This window comes from Sinocyclocheilus grahami, unplaced genomic scaffold (genome assembly GCF_001515645.1).
Source record: "Sinocyclocheilus grahami isolate Dianchi unplaced genomic scaffold, SAMN03320097.WGS_v1.1 scaffold151.1, whole genome shotgun sequence".
Lineage (NCBI taxonomy): Eukaryota > Metazoa > Chordata > Actinopteri > Cypriniformes > Cyprinidae > Sinocyclocheilus > Sinocyclocheilus grahami.
In genome coordinates, this window is record NW_015505330.1 from 1,325,800 (window position 1) to 1,347,818 (window position 22,019).

General features: G+C 37.5%; 2 protein-coding genes across 6 annotated transcripts in view; both read left to right on the forward strand.

Moving 5' to 3' along the window:
• Positions 1–17,559, forward strand: part of LOC107592233 (signal peptide, CUB and EGF-like domain-containing protein 1) — a 71,552-nt gene extending 53,993 nt beyond the window's left edge. For 2 of the 4 annotated variants that reach the window (XM_016281650.1, XM_016281652.1), the window contains 15 exons: positions 1,642–1,764; positions 3,792–3,908; positions 4,004–4,126; positions 4,210–4,329; positions 7,468–7,578; positions 10,420–10,536; positions 11,469–11,630; positions 11,747–11,950; positions 12,054–12,215; positions 13,367–13,534; positions 13,625–13,786; positions 13,869–14,066; positions 14,150–14,302; positions 15,019–15,098; positions 15,186–17,559. In XM_016281650.1, coding sequence (XP_016137136.1) covers positions 1,642–1,764; positions 3,792–3,908; positions 4,004–4,126; positions 4,210–4,329; positions 7,468–7,578; positions 10,420–10,536; positions 11,469–11,630; positions 11,747–11,950; positions 12,054–12,215; positions 13,367–13,534; positions 13,625–13,786; positions 13,869–14,066; positions 14,150–14,302; positions 15,019–15,098; positions 15,186–15,338 — 2,153 coding nt within the window. In that variant the 3' untranslated portion in view covers positions 15,339–17,559. The remainder of the gene's footprint in view (positions 1–1,641; positions 1,765–3,791; positions 3,909–4,003; positions 4,127–4,209; positions 4,330–7,467; positions 7,579–10,419; positions 10,537–11,468; positions 11,631–11,746; positions 11,951–12,053; positions 12,216–13,366; positions 13,535–13,624; positions 13,787–13,868; positions 14,067–14,149; positions 14,303–15,018; positions 15,099–15,185) is intronic. The other 2 variants (XM_016281651.1, XM_016281653.1) reach the window with 1 other exon arrangement.
• A 769-nt stretch (positions 17,560–18,328) lies between these two features.
• The window catches only part of mpped1 (metallophosphoesterase domain containing 1), a 54,828-nt gene continuing 51,137 nt past the window's right edge, over positions 18,329–22,019 (forward strand). The window contains exons 1-3 of one of the 2 annotated variants that reach the window (XR_001609959.1): positions 18,329–18,783; positions 19,867–20,251; positions 21,200–21,381. Coding sequence is in view for 1 of the 2 variants with exons in the window: in XM_016281654.1 (XP_016137140.1) it covers positions 20,085–20,251; positions 21,200–21,381 (349 nt within the window). In the remaining variant the exon portion in view is untranslated. The remainder of the gene's footprint in view (positions 18,784–19,866; positions 20,252–21,199; positions 21,382–22,019) is intronic. The other variant, XM_016281654.1, reaches the window with a different exon arrangement.

Sequence of the window (22,019 nt, forward strand, 5' to 3'; positions counted from 1 at the left end):
TCTCCAGTCTTACTGCTCTCTTTCTGTTAATCTGTCTTCTGGAGAAATAGAGCGGCAGAGATGAATGATTCAGGTGTTGTAAAATGGTTAAGATTATGTGGATTTTAAAGCCAGCAGGGTAAATTGTGGTCACAGCTCCAGTTTGAGTGATGGACACTGAAACAGGAAGAATATAATCATATAAATCAAATGCTGTATATTTCCAGTTGTTTAAAAGAGAGTGGTTCATATTTTTCATTCTAGCTGGCACAGTGTAACTTTTTAGCACACTGGTGTACAACTATTTGACATTTAATACCCAAGGTTACCTGTTTAAGTCTATTTTGTACAGTGGGATCCAAAAGACTGAGACCACATTGAACATCTGCTATTTGAATTCTAATTTAAACCTGGAAAAACAGGAAGTTTTAGAATTTTGATTAATTTAAAACATTTATGTTATAAAATTAAATGTTGTGTTATTCTTTTGTTAGATTTTTTAAATATAAAACGTTTATGTGCTATTTCATTCAATGCATCATTAAAAATTAGAATTGTATTTTAATGTAATAGATCATGTTTTTATTTTTATGCAATTATATAATATAATAATTATTGGAAAGTATTATTGGAAATTGGTGTTGTGGGGGAATATGCTAAATAACACTAGTGATCTCACTACATTTCAGATTATTTATTTATTTATTTTTCTAAATAATTCATTTTAAAAGTATGCTACAGGTCTTTGGTTATACTGTTCAAAAGTTTGGGTCGCTAGGAGTTTTTTTATGTTTTTGAAAGAAGTGCTCACCAATGCTGCATTTATTTGACCAAACATATAGTAACAAACAGTAATATTATGTAATTTTATTACAATGTTCTGTATTTTAATGTATTTTAAAATATCATTTATTTTTGTTATGGCAAAACTGAATTATTAGCAGCAATTACTCCAGTGTTCATTGTCATGAACCTTCAGGAATCATTCAAATATGCTGATTTGTTATTTAAGAAACATTATTATTATTACTATTATCAATGTATATCAAGTTTTCACTGTCAAATTTGATCAGTTTAATGCATGCTTGCAGTGTAAAAGTATTATTTTCTTTCATAAAAAAAAAGATTGCACTGATCTCAAACATTTAAATGGTAATGTATTTAGTATACTTAATATTAAAATGTGAATCTGTATAAAATGAAACCATAATGATTGGGAAATTTGTGTAAATTGACGCATGTTACCCGCCTTGTTTAACGGTTCCGCCCCATGTTCAGTTAGCATGTTTATCTGTGTGGTCTTAAGCTTGGTGGAAACTTTCTGTCCCACCTCAGTTCAGTTAATATTAGTGCAAACCTGAGCCAGCGTGTGTTTGCTGCAGCTACTGAAATAACTGCAGAGGAAACCCCAAACTCCACACACACACACACACACAGTTTCCTACACATTTGTTGATGGGATTAGCTTTTATTGGGTTTGTAGATGGTGTGCCAGCATTGGCTGATATATTTAAGATGATGTTGTGGAGCTGTGTATGTGGCTGCATGTTTAGGAAAACTGTTTATATATCCAAAAAGCTGTTTATGAGAATACTTGTACTGGTTTTATACCCCCATATCAGTTATTCACCATTATTATCATTATCTCTCTCTTCTCTGCAGACATCGATGAATGTTTGGAGAATAACGGAGGTTGTGATCATTTCTGCCGGAACACAGTGGGCAGTTTTGAGTGCAGCTGTCAGAAAGGACACAAACTCCTGACTAATGAACGCACCTGTCAAGGTGGGTCATTTTTCACACTACATTGTTTCTGCTTTCTAGGTGGATTTTCAAATTAAGGTTTTAGATGTGCGTAGGTCTATGACTATGACACTTTATGATTCATCTTAAAGGGATTGTTGACCCCAAAGTAAAAATTCTGCCATATGGCTTGCTTTCTTCTACGGAACAAAAAAGGAGATATTTAGCAAAATGTTCAGACTTATGAAGAGCTCTTATACTTAGTTATACAACTTCAAGCTCAAGTATCAATCAAAAGTATCAAAAATATCAGAATGGACCTAAATGTTGTTAACTGAGTGAGAATCTTCCTCTTCACTGTAGTTTTACTCTGTTAAACAAAAAAGGAGATGTTTAGCAAAATGTTCAGGCTGCTCCTATACAAACAACAACTTAAAGCTCCAAAAATAACAATACACATTTCATACATGAATAAAAATGATAGATTTATGATTTATTTATTAATTTATGTAGTTTTTAATTTGCTAAACATCTACCTTTCCACTGTAGCTCTCAAATTGCACTCATACTTGGACAATAACAGCTTGACATTTCTCTGAATGGCGACTTAAATATCTGTACAACTTAAAGATTTCCAAAGATTTGGAAAATAGTGCAAATACAGTTTTGTGGTACTTTTTTGGTGCTTTTTCCAAATTCAGAGCTGGACGCTTTCCATTAGAGATGTGACACCATTCACTGCCTGCTGTTTTTGTATGGAAAAGAGCAGCATTAACTTTCTGCAAAATATCTTCATTTTCATTTGAAGAATTTAAATTTGGGGTGGACTAGTATTTTAAATCTACTGATACCTACATTGGTCGATATGTGGATAGAGAAGCTATCTACACACACTGTCCCATCAGAAGCACCTCATGGACTGGCTGTAGTTTGGTTGGGATGCTGGCAGGCGTTTTGCGTCGTATGAGGTGTGTGTGTTTAGTTGAGTTTACTGGAGGTGAATGGTGGCAGATTCCTGAAAGTATGTCAGAGCACGAGTGGCAGTACAAACTGAAATTATTTTATTAAGCTAAACCAAAACCACCCTATTCCTGGCTATCAATGTGTGGGGGTGTGTATGTGTTTTTATTGAGGGGTGTGTTGGTGAAGCGCTATGTTTTGGCTATGCCAACTCTGCTAAGATGATCTATCTGTCTTTCTTTTTGTCATTCTTATCTCTTTTTGTATATTATCCCTTGCTTTATTTTTATAGCTACACGTTTAGCTTTGAATTATTTATTTACTTTTCTATTCTCTTGATGCCAGACAATCTATCTCTTTTCTCAGATCGGTTTCAGGCATTATTCATCTGTGGAAATAAATCAGATATGAATTGGATACATGCATTTGTGTTTGCCATGTAAGCGGACAGATTGGATATTCCCCTGTTAATGAGTCGTACGCCATTGGAAAAAAAAGACGGTGGTGTTTGACGTCAACTCAGGTGGACCCTTGTTGCCAAGTCCATGGTTTTCCTGCAAAATGTTTCTATTCACTGTTACTGCAGGTTGTTATTTGGTTTGTGGGTTAAAGTGATCTCCTACCCCCGGAATGTGATTTCGAGGGAGGAGACCCTCATCGGAGGAGAAAACTGTGGAAAAAAACAAACATGACTAGGCTAATTTTTTGATTAGCAATTGGGCTGGTTTTGTTTCACAGTCCTGGCAACCTTGTTCCCGGGTCAGTATGTCTACACTGGGTTGTTTTGGCAAGTGTATAGTGTAAGTACAGATATTCGATATGGGTCACTTTTAAAAAAACAGATGTGCCAAATCATTATGATGTGCAATTTATGCATGCCAAAAATTACTTTTATTTGGAATTATAAATGGTTATAAAAAAAGTCCCCCCCCCCCCAAAAAAAGTCAAAAGAGTAGGCTGTTTTTTGTCTTTTAGGATACTGATGGTGAATATCCAAAGATCCTGATGAAATCACCACTTTTGGTGGTCATTTTTACTGCAAGCCAGGAAATTATTACACACATGTGATTTGCTTTAATGGTGTTGTGTTCTTTGTTTGTTCTCTGCAGATATTGATGAGTGCTCCTTTGAGAGGACATGTGACCACATCTGCATCAACTACCCGGGAAGCTTTGAGTGTGTGTGTCACAAAGGTCACAGTTTGTATGGCCTCACACACTGCGGTGGTGAGTTCACAATCTCAAAACCAGCCAATGGTTCTCACTCTTTTAAATATGAAAAATCACAATCTGATACTCAAACTGACATCTGTGTGTGACAGATATTGATGAGTGCAGCATTAATAATGGGAGCTGTGAATATGGCTGCGTTAACACAGCGGGCAGTTACGAGTGTGTGTGTCCTCCTGGTCAAAAGCTCCATTGGAACAAGAAAGACTGTGTTGGTGAGTCCTCCCTTCATTCCTCATCTCGAAATATCCCATAATGTTTGCCGTTTCCATGGTAACGCATCTGGCTTGTCCCTCAGAGGCGGTAAAATGCCTCCCAAATGGAAAGCCGACACCTCGTGCTCAGCTTAGCTGCACCAAGACAGGTGGAGGGGAGGTGTGTTCGCTGTCCTGTCCGTCAAACGCACTTTTCCTGGCAGGTCAGTACCTCACTTTTTGGGATTTCTGTGGAAGTTAGTTGAACAGCATGTGATTCTGCGTTGTTTTCGGATACATTAAGTGCAGTTTGATTTGTTAAACATGAAAAATGCAGATGTCATACATCTGAAAGGAAATTATTTATTTAGATTAAGCACTCCATTTATTGTTATTGGCGCAAAGAGTCGTTGACCTCTGCTGCCCTCTAGTGGTTTAAACCTTATATCACATGTGCCATAGGGTCAATCTTTGTTTCAAGCATGATGCATATTTAATGCACTAAACAAAGCAAATCTTAATCATTAATAAAGGATGATGAAGAGTCTGATGGAATGAGCAAAAACTAGCCAGAAATGAAGTATTAAGCTTGCTACCACTTGTAAAGACATTGAACTGTCATAACTATAAATGTTAGATGACCAAACAAACCATAAAGGTTTACGTACAGCTGGCTTGACCAGAGGACTCATGTGAATGTGATTTTTGACTTTCTGTGAGAAAGTGGCGATATTTCATAAGTACATCTATCATCTCTGTGGACTGATTTGGTAAAGGTATTAAGGTGTTAGATGTCCAAAACTTGTCTCTGACCAATTTTATGCAAGGACCATCAGTTTAGAGGAATGAGCATAAACATATTAACACCCATAAGTAACTTTCAGACAAGTCCTGATTCATTAAACCGTGATTCATCTGTGCAGCTCTTACACAAGGGCTACATTCTCACCCACTACAATCTAAAAAACTCTATTTTTTCATACTAGTTTTTTCTAGTCACATCTCTAATATGTATTCAAAATATATCTAAACATCCTTTAAAGGGGTCATATGATGCTATTTTAAAGATCATTATTTTGTGTATCTGGTGTAACAGAATATGTTGACATTCTTTAATGTTCAAAAAACACATTCTTTTTCAAATACTGTACATTATCGTAGGTCCTCTATGCCCCACCTCTTTCATTTTCAACAAAGCCCCCTCCTTTGACAAGCGCAGTCTGCTCTGATTGGCCAGCTGACCCAGTGCATTGTGATTGGCCGAACACCACAAGCATGCGTCGGAAATGTAACTTACCATAATCGGGAGCTTCAAGCTTTCAAAGTAAATATCAAGAGAGTTAATAATGTCGTTAGTTTCACCATCAGTTCAAGCCCGAAAGGGCAACAGAGTCGCGTGACAGACACAGTGATGATGCAGTACACAAGCCGCGGTTAAGACAGCTGACGTGCTATGATTTCTGACAGGCAGTTCACTCTCCTGTGATGTGACCCCGTGTTCCCCTCACACACACACACACACACACACGACGCGTTACTCTGCGCTGCACAAAACTCTGCATTTGAACAGTCAATAGCAAATACTTAAACTAATAACAAAACAGTAGCTGATTCAGAAGCGCCAGATTGTCATAGCAAAGTCGGAATTGACCCTTTTTTTTTTTTAGAAATAGCCTTTGTGCACAGCCAGCCTCGTACTCTCCTAGGCTCAAAAAACTGTCGTCCATAAAATGCATTGCACAAATTCGAACATCTGGGTTGTGCTGTTCTGTTGTAAATAAATCTTAACCAATGATTCCTAATTGCATCTACTTCCGGAAGGCCAAATAAAGTGCTTTTGCTTTCACACAGAAACACACACCGTCTCCCTGACATGGCTGCATCAACACTACTACTGTTCCTGAAACCACGCCTTCTTTCTTTGCGTGAACATTTGGGCGGCATTATGCTAATATTTCCACATATTGACGTAGATATGTGGGGGCATGTTAGAACGAGCCGTTTTAGGTAGGTGTGGCTGACTCTTAACTTTTATATAGAATATCTCTTTGGATTTGAGACTTTAGTCTTTGCAACTTTACAGATCTTCTCTATGCACCAAGAGCTTGTAACACTCCAAAGAGAAAGGAAAACTTGAAAGTAAATTAATTTCAGAATTTTTTTTTCTTGCTTGTTTGAAGCACAAATTTACTAAAATACAGTGATTTTTATTCTTAAAACAAGAAAATGAAAAAAAATTGCCAATGGAATTTTTTTTTCAATTCTAATTATGTTTAACGAATTTCAACCCTTTTTTAGTAGAAAACAAGAAAAAAATAGTGTGCATTATAACAGCTAACTATAAAGTCTGTTATGCGCTACAAAAATAAGTATTCAAAATATCCTAACAATCTTAAAATAGTTTCAATTAATATGTATTCATTTTTCTTTGAACCCCATTGGTAAATTTTTCTTTCTTTCTTTCTTTTTAAAGCACAGATCGACTGCATTTTATGCTAAAAACAGTTTTCAATGCAGTGGATGTACTTCAAAAAGTATAAAAAGTTATAAAAGTTCATGTGCACAATGAAATCTAGTATGCACCACAAAAAAATAAATATTATTTATTTTTAAATAAATAGCTTCCTTAAAATACATTGACAGATAATGTTGAATAATTTAAATCCTAACCCCATCAGTAAATTGTGTTTTTCTTGTTATTAGCATAAAATTACTAAAAATAAAATTGTGTATAATTATATGATAAAAATGTAATGTTGAAATCAACAATGCAGTACATGTATATGGAAAGTAGTGTACATTATAAAAGCTAATATGCACTATAAAATCTATTATGCACTAAAAAAATTTATCTGCACTAATCTGAAGTGTGTCCTAATAGTATGTACTAGAATAAATTAAATTAATAAAATCAAATTTTCATCTTTAAATAAGATCCATGTGAATTTGAATATATGAGTATTTATCTTTGTGAGTGTGTGTGTTTATAACTTTTGGATTCTCTGTATGTGTGTGTTAATGGTCTCCCCGGGTTCACACAGTGAGCACTAAAGCTGTAGAAAACCTCTTTTAATCCTGTTCACCCGGGGTCTGAAGCCTCACGCCAACAGAAATATTCAGCCTGCCATTGGACGATTTGTGGCAAGGCCAAAGTCAGGCCAATGACTCTCTAGACAACTTCCCAGTACTCTGTCATCCTGACAGCCAACCCTCTCTCCACACACACACACACACACACACACACACACATACATTTACATTATACACACACACTACAAAACATTACTCAGGTGCATGCAGCACCTGGACCAGGAGCATCTGTTTAAAAGTGTTTTCTCTCTCTGTGTGTGTGTGTGATTTAGACTCTGAGAACAGTTACACTCTGAGCTGCGGTGTACCTGTCCAGCCAGGTAAAGTTCCAGTGAAGAGGAACGTCACTACTTCCAGCAGTAGCTCCCTGCAAACCTGCAAAGGTACATCTTACATCTGTCTACGTCCTGTACTCATTTGTTAAACTGTGGTTTATCTGCACAGCTCTGAGACAAAGGCTACATTCTCTCTCATAAACATGCATGTACAGTACTACAGTCAAGTATGCACTACAAACAGTAGCCTAGCATGCATTACAAAGCTAGCTTGCACTATGTCATTCGATTCATAGAAACACTCATAAGACCGAACACTTGCTTTTCATGTTTCCTTCCATTCTTTTTTTCTCTTCGCTTTCCTTTTCTTTCTCTTATTTATTTTACCATTTAATTTCTTCCCAATACTTTTCTTTTTCCTTTCCATTTCTCTTATCTTTCCTCTTGTTTTCTTCTTCAGCTGCCTTTTGTTTCCTTTACTATTCTGTTCTTCCTTTTCTGTTTCTTTCCATTACATTCCTTTCCTTATTATCTATTTTCTTGTTTCCTTTCCAAAATGTTTCTGTTTCCTTTCCTTGCTTTTCCTGTTTCTTTTTCCTGATTTATTTTCCTTTTTTCCCGTTTCTGTTTTTTCCTTTTCTCTTTCTTCCCTTTTCTTTCATTTGTCTTTTGATCCTTTTCTCTTTTGCATTTTCTGTTTCTTTCCATTCATCTCCTTTTTCTTCTCTTTCCTTTTTCCTCTTCTCTATTTCCTTGTTTCCCTTTCCTGTTTCTTTTCCTTGCTTTCCCTTCATCTTTTCCTTTTCTTTTCTTTTGTTTCCTCTCCCTTTTCCTTTCTCATTTCCTCTTTTCCACTTTCCTTTCCCATCTCCTCTACGTTTTCCTGTTTCTTTTCCTTTTATTTATCTCTTACCCCATTTCCTGTTTCCTTTCCTTTATCTCTTCTTTTCTTCTTTTTTCCTGTTTCCTTTCATTTCCAGTTCCTTTATTTTTCTTTATCTCTTCTTCAGTTTCTCTTTCCTTTCCTTTCATTTCCTTTCCTTTATCTCTTCTCCTTTTCCCTGTTTCCTTTCCTTTTCTTTATTTTTTCTTCAATTTTTTTCTTTCCATGATCTTTTCCCCTTTTTCTATTCTCCCTTTCCTTTCCTTTCCTTTCCTTTCCTTTCCTTTCCTTTCCTTTCCTTTCCTTTCCTTTCCTTTCATTTCCAGTTCCTTTATTTTTCTTTATCTCTTCTTCAGTTTCTCTTTCCTTTCCTTTCATTTCCTTTCCTTTATCTCTTCTCCTTTTCCCTGTTTCCTTTCCTTTTCTTTATTTTTTCTTCAATTTTTTTCTTTCCATGATCTTTTCCCCTTTTTCTATTCTCCCTTTCCTTTCCTTTCCTTTCCTTTCCTTTCCTTTCCTTTCCTTTCCTTTCCTTTCCTTTCTCTAAGACGCTTAGGTGTTTCTCTTATATTAATTTCTTCTTCATCTTATCTCCTCTCTTTTTTCTTGTTTTCCTTTCCATGCACAGTAATTCTACTGTGCCTTACTTCTCAGCCTCTCAGTTCACTCAGTACAATGGCAGTGCTGACGTTCACATGCCTTTGCCTTGTCCCAGAATACCTATCTGGCTTTTTTATTTATCTCTTACCCCATTTCCTGTTTCCTTTCCTTTATCTCTTCTTTTCTTCTTTTTTCCTGTTTCCTTTCATTTCCAGTTCCTTTATTTTTCTTTATCTCTTCTTCAGTTTCTCTTTCCTTTCCTTTCATTTCCTTTCCTTTATCTCTTCTCCTTTTCCCTGTTTCCTTTCCTTTTCTTTATTTTTTCTTCAATTTTTTTCTTTTCCCCTTTTTCTATTCTCCCTTTCCTTTCCTTTCCTTTCCTTTCCTTTCCTTTCCTTTCCTTTCCTTTCCTTTCCTTTCTCTAAGACGCTTAGGTGTTTCTCTTATCTTAATTTCTTCTTCATCTTATCTCCTCTCTTTTTTCTTGTTTTCCTTTCCATGCACAGTAATTCTACTGTGCCTTACTTCTCAGCCTCTCAGTTCACTCAGTACAATGGCAGTGCTGACGTTCACATGCCTTTGCCTTGTCCCAGAATACCTATCTGCCTTTTGTGGCCCCTCCAGCAGAGTTTAGACAGGACAACTGTAAACAGGTCTTGTGGCAAGACCCGTTCCACTCCATTACATTGCATTATAGACATTGGATCACTAAAAAAAGGGCTCAAACGCAGATCTGCGAGGAGAATTAGGACAGGTCCTATCATTCAACCCTGCTGAGGTCACAAACACGTTACTATTATCCCCAGTACTCTCTCTTTCCCAGCTCTCAGATTTCGACATTCCCCATGTGGTTCGTTGTGTAGATTTTGGACAGCAAAGCAAGGCACAGACAGACAGACAGACAGACAGACTGCTTAGAAATACTCTCGCACACACACACACGCGCGCCGTTTCTTGTTTTGGACAGCATACATAGGAATGCTGTGAACCTGAGTAAATGACTCTGTGCTGGCTGCACATCTACATGCTGACGGATTTGAAATACACAGACGGGATTCTACCACAGCGGCTCCTGAGGGCCTCTACACACGGGGCCCGGGGAGAACGAGTAAACAGACGATTAACGCTCGATTCACACATTCTAGAAAGAAAAAAAAACATTCTTAAAGGTTCACTACCAAACTCCTACCGCAACATCCAAAACCGCCACACGCTCGATATGGTTCTAGAAGACCAGCTGAAGTCCTCAACCACAGCGTGTTCTCGTTTTCAGCGTGACCCTTCGTCTCCCTTCATTCTCTCACTGACTTTGGACTTGTTGTGCTAAACTAGATACCTCTCAGCCCACAAGATTTAGTGTGTTTGAATGTTGGATTTGTAAAAGGCCTCATATTTTGTTGTTTTCCATGATTATTATCCAAATCGTGCAAGTGAAAGTGAGACTTTGCCGATTTCCTGTCCATCAGAGACGCTGGCCCAGCCTGTGAAGCAGAAAGCACGCTTTAAGATCAAAGACGCCAAGTGCCACCTGAGACCCCGCAATAAGGAGAAACACAAGGATATGGGAAAGCAGGGCCTGCAGGGTGAGAAATAACATGCCAAACACTGCACATTTAAAAATTGTTTTCATAAAATTATAAATACTGAATGCATTCTCTCTTTTCTCCTTTGTCCCGTTTCCTTTCCTTTTTCTTCTTGTTTCCTGTTTTCTTTCCGTTTTCCTCCTCTTCTGTGTCCTGTTACTTTTATATTTTTCCTGTTTCTTTTCTTTTTTGATATTCCTATTCCCTTCTCAATGCCTTTCTCCTGTTTTCTTTCCCTTTTCTCTTTTTCTTTGTCCTATTTCCTTTCCTTTCAATTGTCCTGTTTTATGTATTTTTTGTCCTTCTTTTCATGTTTCCTTTACATTTTCTTTTCACGTCTACTCTTCCTTTTCCTTTTCCTTTTCTGTTTCCCTTTCTGTTTTCTGATTCCTACTTTCTTTCCTTTTTTCCTCTTCTACATTGTCCTTTATCCTTTCCTTGCAATTGTCCTGCTTCCTTTACATTTTTTCCCCTGTTACTTTTCCTTTACATTTTCTTCTCCTTTTCCTATTTTTCTTCTTCCTTGTTTCTCTTTCCCTTTTTCTCTTCATGTTCCCATTACCTATTATCTTCTCCTTTTCACCTTTTCCCTTTCACTTCTTTTTGCCTCTGATTTCCTTTTTCTCTTCTCTGTTTCTTTTATTTTTTCCCCCATTTCCTCTTCCTGTTTACTATCTTTTTTTCTTCTCCATTTCATATTTCTTTTTCTTGTTTTGTTTGGTTTTTCTCTTCACCCTTTTCCCTTCTCTTCTTCTTTCTCATCTCCTTTTTTTCTTTCACCTTTTTACCCATTTCCATTTTCTGTCTCCTATTTTTTTCCTATCCCATATATTCTCTTCCTTTTTTCGGTTTCATTTACCTTTTTTTTTTGCTTCTCCTTTTCTTGATTCCTTTTAATTTTTCTTCTCCTTTTATCTTTCCTTTTCTTTCAGCAGCTGGTCAGTTCCCGTGCACAGATGACTGTCAGGTGACATTTGTGAATCTGAAGTGCGACTCGTCCAAAAAGCGCCGTCGTGGCCGCAAGTCTCCATCCAAGGAAGTCTCCCACATCACAGCGGAGTTTGAGATGGAAATGAAAGAAGAGGAAGCCTCAGGTAACATTGCCTTCATGTGTGTATGGTAGTTCTCTCTACGTTCACAATTTCCATGTGGTACCATCTGTGACTTTAGGATGTAAATGTGATTGTTTTCATCTTTATATATGTGTCAGAATCATGTAATGTGGACTGTGTGCGTGAGAAGACCAAACAGAGGCTGCAGAATGCCATGCGCACACTAAGGAAGTCCATCAGTAAGCAGCAGTTCTACATTCAGTTCTCTGGCACGGCGTACGAGGTGGCCCAGCGTGCCATGCGGCAGACAGAGGGAGATGAGACCTGCAGTATAGGACAAGTCCTCACCGACGGGAAGTGTGGTGAGCATTCAGGGAAACGCTTTTGTTTTCTGATCTGGTGTATTGAAGACAGTTTCATAAGTCTGTGTCTGGGTGCGCTTCTGTGTGTTCATGTGTCTCCCAGTCAGCTGCAGTGTGGGAACGTTCTACAGCGGAGAACAGGAACAGTGCATGATGTGTCCACCAGGAACCTATCAGGACAGAGAGGGCCAGCTGTCCTGCGAGCCCTGCCCCAGCACCGAGGGACAGGACATCGCAGGGGCCAAGAACGTCTCCGAATGCGGAGGTGTGTGTGGATACAAGTTATCAAACACTCAATCAATGAATAGCTTTGTGATGGTAATAAAACACCTATTGATTATTGGAAAGACCATCCCCTTTTTTTTTAATTAATCCATTCATTTTGAAATTCGGGGTCAATATAGCCTGAATTGAAATCCCAGAATTGCTCATTATCATGCAAATGTGAGATTTCTAATGAAGGACTGAGGAAAGTCTGGATCAGTTGGTAGGTGGAAGCCCAATTTGACCAGTTGAGCTGCTCAAGCACAACCACAACCCAATTCTAATCCATTTTTAGGTGATTCTCACACGTGCCGCAGTGCACATAATGCTCATAATACTTCAGTACTTCAGTTCAATTGACTATTGATTGAGATCTCTTTGCTTTTAGCTCCCCCTTGTGGAATTAAAATTCCATGATGCATAACTGATGAACATCATGAACCACTTTTCCGTTTATCTACTTATTTAGCTAAATATCCAGGCTGTGCATTTCTATACAGTGGTGGTGAATAGGAACAGAGTCTGTGAAGCTGTCAAAAGGGACCAAAAAAGCACCATAAAAGTAGTCTATACAGCTTGTTTTCTATATTCTTTAAGTTTTGTAAAGCCAGTTTGATAATTTTTTTTTGTAATTACCAGACTGAAATTTATGTTGTTTTCCTTTTTAGATGAACTGTCCCCTATTCTTATATATTTAATTTTTTTAATTTTTTATTATTATTTTTATTCAGCATGGGGGCATCAAAGAATCCTTAAAAAAATGTATGACAGTTTTCACAAAAAAATTAAGCAGCACAACAGTTTTCAACATTGATGATAATAAGAAATGTTTTTGAGCAGCAAATCAGCATATTAGAATGATTTCTAAAGAATCATGTGACAGACTGGAGTAATGTTGCTGAAAATTCAGCAATAAATTGCATTTTAAAATTTAAAACACAATTTTCATTTGTAATGCTGTATCACAATATTGCTATTTTTACTTTTTTTTGTTGTTGTTTTTTTTAAATAAATGCAGCCTTAGTGAACAAAAGAGACTTCTTTCAAAAACATTTTTTTTAAAAACCACTATCAACTTTTGAATGGTAGTGTAAGTTCTGTTTTTATTTATTTCATGTTTAAAATGTTGCTTAATTCTTTCTCTGGTTGTAGGCCAGTGTCCTGCAGGTCAGTTCTCTGCTGATGGTTTCCGTCCGTGTCAGCCTTGCCCGCTGGGAACCTTCCAGCCTGAGCCGGGCCGAGTGTTGTGTTTCTCTTGTGGAGGAGGACTCATGACTAAACACACGGGCAGCATGTCCTTTAGAGACTGTGAAGCCAAAGGTATGCTGGGAAACACAGCGACTCCTGGTTAACACTTAAGCGTGCTTATTTCTTATATATTTTGCATTCTCTCTTCTCCCATATTTCCAGTTCACTGTGCTCTTGGGCATTATTATAATGCCACCACGCACCGGTGCATCCGGTGTCCGGCTGGTTCCTACCAGTCTGAGTCGGGACAGAACTACTGCATCACCTGCCCTGGAAACACCACTACAGATTTTGACGGCGCTAACAATGTATCTCACTGCAAAAGTAAGTCAGATACTTGCAAATCCACTCACAGATGACATAATTAGCAGTGAATTCAAGGCTCTGTCTGTTTTATCCCTTACAGATCAGCTATGTGGTGGTGAGCTGGGAGATTTCATGGGCTACATCGAATCTCCCAACTATCCTGGCGACTATCCATCTAATGTGAACTGTGTCTGGACCATTAACCCTCCGAACAAGAGACGCATCCTTATTGTTGTACCAGAAATCTTTCTCCCTATTGAGGATGAGTGCGGGGATGTTCTTGTCATGAGGAAGAGTGGTATGGTATACCTATCGTTTTGGATGCTGGTTAATTATTGCAGCAAGAATCCACGTTACTGAGCTCCTCCCCTCTCTTTTTAGCCCAACCAACTTCCATTACAACTTATGAGACATGCCAAACTTATGAGCGACCAATCGCCTTCACCTCCCGCTCACGCAAGCTGTGGATCCAGTTCAAATCTAATGAGGGAAACAGTGGAAAGGGATTTCAGGTTCCGTATGTCACTTACGATGGTAAGATAAAGTCCGAACACAACAATATACATTTAGGCACCCACATTCACATAAAGTAAGGTTACATTAGAAGTGAATGGTACTGTAGATTTAGTCAGTCTTTATAATTAATACACAATTCAGAAGTTTGAGGTCAGATTAAAAAAATAATAATAATAATAACTTTTATTCAGTAAGAATGCATTAACTTGCTAAAAAGGGACATTTAAAGATTTCTATTTCAAATAAATGCTTATTTAATTTTTTCTCCTGGATTCCTGGGGGAAGAAATGCATCACGGTGTCCACAAAAATATTAAGCAGCACAACTCTTCACAACATGATTATCAGAAATGTTTATTAAGCAGCAAATCAACATATTAGTATGATTTCTGAGGGATCATGTGGCACTGAAGACTGGTGTAATGATGCTGAAAATTACAGGAATAAATTACATAAAAATAATTTTTAAATAAATACATTTTAAATTATTTAAAAATATATTAAAATAGAAAATTTATTTTAAATTGTAATAATATATCACAATACTACTGTTTTTATTGTATTTTTTATTAAGTAAATACAGCCTTTTTACATGCATAAATATTGCCAAAATCGGAATATGGTACAAAATAGATTTGAAAATCAGTAGAGACTGTAAATTGTAAAAAATATAAATAATAAATACTACATATATCAGTTTTTGTTGATGAAAGCAATGTGTGTTTGTCATTACAGAAGACTACCAGCAACTTATAGAAGACATTGTTCGAGATGGTCGACTTTACGCCTCAGAAAACCACCAGGAGATATTAAAAGTGAGCGTATGTTTTCACTACAACAAGCAACTGTAGACAAACTTAACTTTATCTACCACTTTTAATGATCTGTTTCTGTGTTTTCAGGATAAGAAGCTGATTAAAGCTCTGTTTGATGTTCTGGCTCACCCTCACAACTACTTTAAATACACCGTGCAGGAATCAAAGGAGATGTTCCCACGTTCCTTTATCAAACTGCTTCGCTCCAAAGTCTCCAGGTTTCTACGGCCGTATAAATAGAAACCCGAACATTTCTTCCATGACCCCGGCTCTATCCCCGTCTCTCTTCCTGTCTTTTCTCCACTAGCTCCCAGAAGGCCTCACTACTGCAAGAAGATAAAGACGTTTGGCCTTCTTCCTGTCTGAGATTTGTCCATTTGTCCTTTTTTGTCTTTGTTTGTTTTTTGTTTGCTAATATTTATGTGCTCGATTTTGCAAAAGCCCTCTTTGGATGTTTGATATCTACAGTATATATTTGTATATGTGTGTATGTATATATATATGTGTGTGTGTGTGTGCGAACAAAAAATTATGTGCAAGCTTATACAGACACACACAGATATATATTCTTGTTTTGAAAATGTTATTTTCATGCCCCGAATGTGCACAAGGGGGTTTTAATATCCTAGTGCACTTAAAGTTTTCTTTTCAAACTGTATAAGAAAGGATTCGTTTTCTGCTCTGACCACAACATGAAAGACAAAGCCAGATAAATGAAAGAAAAAGAAAAAAAAAAACAAGATAAAAGACAAAGACTACTTGTTGGTATGAGAGTTAGTTACGTGTACGTTGTTTAACTAGTATTTGGAGCTTCGATTGCACTTGAATTTTATATTGTAGAGAATAAGGAATGTTTTTGTTGTATAGAGATGTTTTACTTTGGTTGTAGAAACATGAAATGTTCAAACTTCCCCTCTACAGGATGCAGAAAGATATTCTCACCTATCTCTCTCCTGAAAACAGAAACAGATTTCATAATAATCATCTCATAAGTTTTTCCCCCGTTTAATATAAAAAAGTGTTGAAGTACCATAATGTTTCATTGGGTCTGTACCTAGCCTGACAAGTATAAGTTTCTATCATGTGTTTTAATTTCACATGATGCAATGAGTTTGTCATTAACCTGGCTGTTATTGAGCATGGAACATTTGGAGAAATTGTAAATATGGTGATTTTTGGCAAGTCAGATTTTTGTTTGAGCTGGTTGTGTCATAAAACTCATGGAAATGGCAGAGTTTTGATTCAGAACAACAAAGAATTCCATTTGGATTAAGAGTCTTATGGTCTATTACATAGTTATAACACATTTATTACATAGTAATAACATATCACCTTTGTGCTGTGCACAAAGACACATATTTTGCTCTTCTTGTTGAACTGTGGATGAAAATCAGAGTAGTTTGTTGAACAGATGACATACCTGAAGTATGTGAATGTTGGCTGGCTGAAAAAATCCAGAGATCAGATCATTTCACCTCATAAATTAGCAGAATGCACTTGTAGGAAAGCAAGCAAACAAAAAATGATATTGTGAGTGTCTCTATGTAGTTCTGGTATAGTTTTATTTAATAGTATTTGCCCATTTTGTTAAAACTGATAAAGTTATCTTTTTACAAGGGTATGGACTGTAGAGGAGTGAGAGAAAAGACAGAAAAATAAAAACCAAACCACAAACATCTAAATGTGCCATAAAGTCACAGAAATACAGATAATATTAACTGTCATTTTACAGTATTCTGCGTTGTTTTGCATATATTCCAGTTTGGGAGGGAGGGACGGAGTGATCATTCTAAAGCTGCTTTGTTATATGAGCACTTACTCATGCTTGTATTTCTAATATCCACATATGGACAGGGAAACACATTCACTCTTGCATCCAGCATAAATAAACATACCTTCATGCATGCACACATAATGCATTACCTAATCTGTATTATTATGCTATCGCAGTTATCTACGATTTGTGAGATAACCGCAGGTTGTCTTAGATTTTTTTTGTTTGTTAATCACATGTTATAGTCTCATCTGATTACTAAACTAAGGCATGTGACTATTTGAGGAACTGTTGCCATTAGAAAAGAAGACGAGGAATGTTTGACATGTCAAATCAACTAATACACACATGGCTTCACACACAGATATAAGTACTTTGCCCCTCAGATGGAGAGAGTGACTCAAGACTGCTGCTGGCGTGATTTGTAAGCTTTATGAATACAGATGTGTAAATGATGTACAAATGTTAGTTTTTTAAAGTTAATATTTACAGTAGAAGGAAGCAATATACTGGGGAAGGTGACAGTCTAACATGTACAGGACTGTTCTGGAAAGCTGTGTTTGATAGTATGCTTCCCATCATGATAAATGACCGCATTACAGAAGAATGAACAGTTCTGCAGTGTGAAATCAACCCCAGAGGATGTGTAGAAGAGAATGGGAACTATTGTTAAGACCTCACTTTATTAATAAATCATTCAAATCTTATGCTGTGTGTGTTGTGCTGACCTTTCATTTGAAACATGTGTTGATCATATACTAATTAATAGTATATTAGTTCAAATTAATTAAGTGGAAGTTAAAATTAGGAAAAATGGCCCTAGTGTCACCTAACGGCACTGTGAATGATTTGTCGCCCTCTTGTGTTAATATTTCCTAAAATATATAATGCAGATGTCTCCCCACAAAGGGGCAGTGTGCACCAAGATTTCGCAAGCAATTTCGAATTCAATTTTTTTGTACAGATTATTTTTGCTAGCTTTTTCAGAATATTTCAACTCAATTTGTAAAGTAAAAAGGTTGATATTCGTCTTTTTTTAACTACCAGACAGATCAAGATCGACTGATATCCGATTAGTACACCTTTATCTATGATTAAGTTTTAAAAAGCTATTGCTACTTACATGCAAGTCAAGGTCAGACAAAAATACCATCTTTGGTTAGACAGCACAGATAAGTTATAGATATAGATAGTAGATATATTCAATATTAAGCCATCCTCTCCGACTGAAACAAGTGACTTTGACGGGAGAATTAACATATCCTACTACGGGAAAGGATTGTCTCATGAATATTAATTACGTACGTGACGTTGACACAGTTAGAGGCTGATTGGTTGAATGGAAGACGTTGGGTTTGATTCCGCTGAGGAAAGATTTCTGTTTGAGCGCGCTTTAGCGTTTAAGGTGTATACAACGATATAAAACGTCCGAAAGTACAATTAATTGTGTACGAAACTATCAAATAACACAATGACGTGGATTTTGTGAAATTAATATCGATTATTATCGAATATAATATCATAATGCGTCACGAATGGCGCACATGATTTGGATTGTTTCTCTGTGAATACAGTAAGTTAACGTTACATCAATAACAAAACCGACGCTATTAGCAACAGCGAGAGGCTTTTTTATGATTATTACTGAAGTTACATGACTGAAAGCTCTTGGCCATAGTAGGATTCGCAAGAGGAGGAGAGAAAGCTCCAGAGCAGCGGAGGGGGAGTGTCTCCGACCGCGAGAAACACACACACACACACACACACACACATACCGGGGCACCACGCGACTTCAGTTCAAACAAACCAGCGCGGTCCTCTGCAAACAGGAGCTCTTCCCGGTTATTTACTAGGCGTCTTTACCTGCACGTCTCTGAAAACGTTTGGCGTCAGACTCTTGAGTTTGAATAGGTAGGTATATTTCTGGTATGTAAATCAGCACCGCATAGCTTTTGAAATGCATGAATATGTATAAGAGTGCGCTTTTACAAATGATGCTCGTCTGTTTGGAAAGCGGAGACAGTTACCATAGATACAGTCCATTTCTGAACGCTTGATAAACGTGCGTGATCATTGTGTTTATTTGTTATCTAAACAAATTCCTTAACAGCATACAGTGTTTGTCTGGCATAGGACATCTTGTAAAATTAGACTCAGTGAAAAGCAAGTTATCATGCAGTCAAGCCAATTAAACTGGTTGGTAATTTAGACTCTTTTTGTAAACTCACAAAAATGCCAGCAAATATGTTGGTATTCATTTTTGTACATGATACAGAGATAATACCATGTTTTTTGACATGTAGTATGTTAATACCATTGGTATTGTTCATAGTTCATTTAAGTAAACATTCAGTCCCATGGTTTATATCTAAATAGCATTCTTTAAACGTCTGATTCCTTTAGTTTACCATGGTATCGCCACATTACGTTTTTTTTGTAAGAGTAATGTATGATATTTTTTGTTTAGTTTTCACTTGACCATCTACTGCTACTATTATTCAAAGATTCTGTCCCACGTAGTTTTACTTAGCTTGCTTAGTCATCATCCATCTTTTATGTAGAATAATTATAAAAAAAAAAAAATCACATCACAATTTTTTTTAGGTCTTTTTAAATGGTTTGAGCACTCGTGTATTTCTCAAGGAATGGAGTAGAGAGCTTTCAGCTTCTTCCCTCCTTGTTATTTCAGTTCAAAATAACATTTTAGCTCCCCTTTCTTTCAGAGGGCTTTTGTGTCCTCTTTCTTCCCAAACAATTGTCTCTGTTGCGTCGCATCTTTTTTTCTGCCGTCTTGAAAGTGCAGGGAACTCTATTGTTATACATAGAAATCGTGACAGAATGGTTACCATGGCTTTGTGTAAGATCTCGGCGCTAACACACAGGAGAGTGGGACATACCGCTGTCAACAGCTCGTCTGATTGTGGGTTTTGATAATATGCTGCTGTCACCGCTTACATCTCCCTTTATCTTGTATCTCGTACCTTTTTTCCGCAGGTGTATTGTGGCCGCTGGTGTATTGTGATTGAGGGGAAGCATGCAGGCTCACTATCCCACCAGCGGAGCTGTACGGTGGGCCAACCACTGAATACGGTCCTGGACCGTCCCAAAAACGTACACAAGACCATCTCACCCCAGTGGAGGCCCTTTAAACAAGCACTGCCAGACAAGTACGCTTGTGTGAGAGAGAAAGCGATAGCCTAGTGTGTGTTGCCATGGCTTTCACACTTTCCGAAATCATGGCAGCCCGACGACAGCAGCAACAGTCACAGAGAAGCGGAAGAGGAGTGGTAGAGGTAGACGAATACAGCGCAAACCCGACTCAAGCCTTCACCTTCTACAACATCAACCAGGGTCGCTTCCAGCCGCCCCACGTCCATATGTAAGAAACTCATACATGCACAATTTGTATGGGTCATATATGGTTGACTAGTTGTCCAAAAACATCTTGTCTTGCCCATTTTTTTTCAATTTTGATTTTTAGCAGCAGCAGCACTTTAATTTGCATTCTGACAGCATGCTTTGCTTTAGCTGACAGTTTGCATGTTAAAATTCTCTCAGGTATGTTCATCACCTTTAAAACACTGTTGCTACAGCCATGAACTTTTAGATGTGTATGTTTGGTTATTGCATCAAAATTTATGCAGTTTTTTAAGCATCTTACACCATGAGCGTTGCGTTTTTAAAATACTAAAAACTCCCTTTGAAACCACCCAACTGGGTTCAGGTGAGCTAAAGATTTTTAATGATTTAGGGCTTCTTTAAAACAGATTTTTTTTTTACTAATGACTAACTGAATAATGACACTCTTGTCTTCTGTAGAGCTGCTATACAACATAATTTGAATTCGTCTCATATTTGAAGAAATTTGCATCATTGTTTCTTTTTCAACTGTATTGTATAAAGTGCTGTATAAATAAAAGTTCCCTGACTTGACCAAGCGTTCAGGGAACTAACTAACTAATCGCTTTTGAAAATGTAATTTTTCACATGCTGTTGTGCATGATTGGATTTTTTTTCCCCCTGATGGGCCATGTTTCATAGTTTCTCTTATTTATTTATTTTTATTCATGCCAATTTACAAAGGAAAACAGGTCACAACTATATATTTGCAAATGTGTATGTGTGTATGAATGTCTGTGTGTGTGTCGTCGGTAGAGTCTGTGTGGTCGACCCAGTAGGAGATGCTCTAAAGTGGGCCATTCTTATTCAAAACTCTGCCATGTCCCTCAGAGACCCGTTTCTGCAAATACAACTGCGAAGCCGTGAGAGAACGATATATAACCTTATGTATTCCCATACCTCTTTCTCTCCCTCTGTCTCTCCACAGGGTAGATCCGTTACCCCACGACTCCCCCAAGCCCCCGGGCTACACGCGGTTTGTCTGTATCTCTGACACGCACTCACGCACTGACACTATTCAGATGCCGTATGGTGACGTCTTACTTCACGCTGGAGACTTCACAGAGCTCGGCCTGCCCAGTGAAGTGAAGAAGTTTAACGACTGGCTTGGTGAGAATTGTTTTTTTTTTTCTTCCTTAAAGGGTTAGTTCACCCAAAAATTAAAATTAGCTTGTGTTTTACTCACCCCCGAGGCATCCTAGGTGTATATGACTTTCTTCTTTCAGACGAATCCAGTCGGAGTTATATTAAAAATTGTCCTGGCTATTCCAAGCTCTATCATTGCAGTCAGCGGTTGTTGCAGTTGAACAGTCCACAAGTCGTCAAATAAAGCTTGCGCATTCATAATAAAACGTGCTGCAGATGGCTCCGGGGGATGATTAAAGGCCCCCTGTAGCGAATCCATGTGTTTTTGTAAGGAAAATATCCATGTTTCAAATGTAATAAACACTTTTCTCTCACTTCTGCTGACTGTCATACACTGAAGCCGTTCTGGCGGATGACGCAGCACATATGCGTTGCGTGATTAGTGACGAAAACAAAACGCTGGTCATGAATTAGAAGTACAAACCAAGGATTTGCAAAGAAAAATGTCTTAGGATTTCGATATAAACCAAGAAGAGACTGGTTTTCCTTTGCTAAAGTAAGGAAACATTCCTTCCTTTGCTCCTATAAACAAACTCGCGAGACTAGCATACCTCAGAGGCGTGCGTGCATGCGCTGCACTTACGTGCTGCGTCATCCGCCGG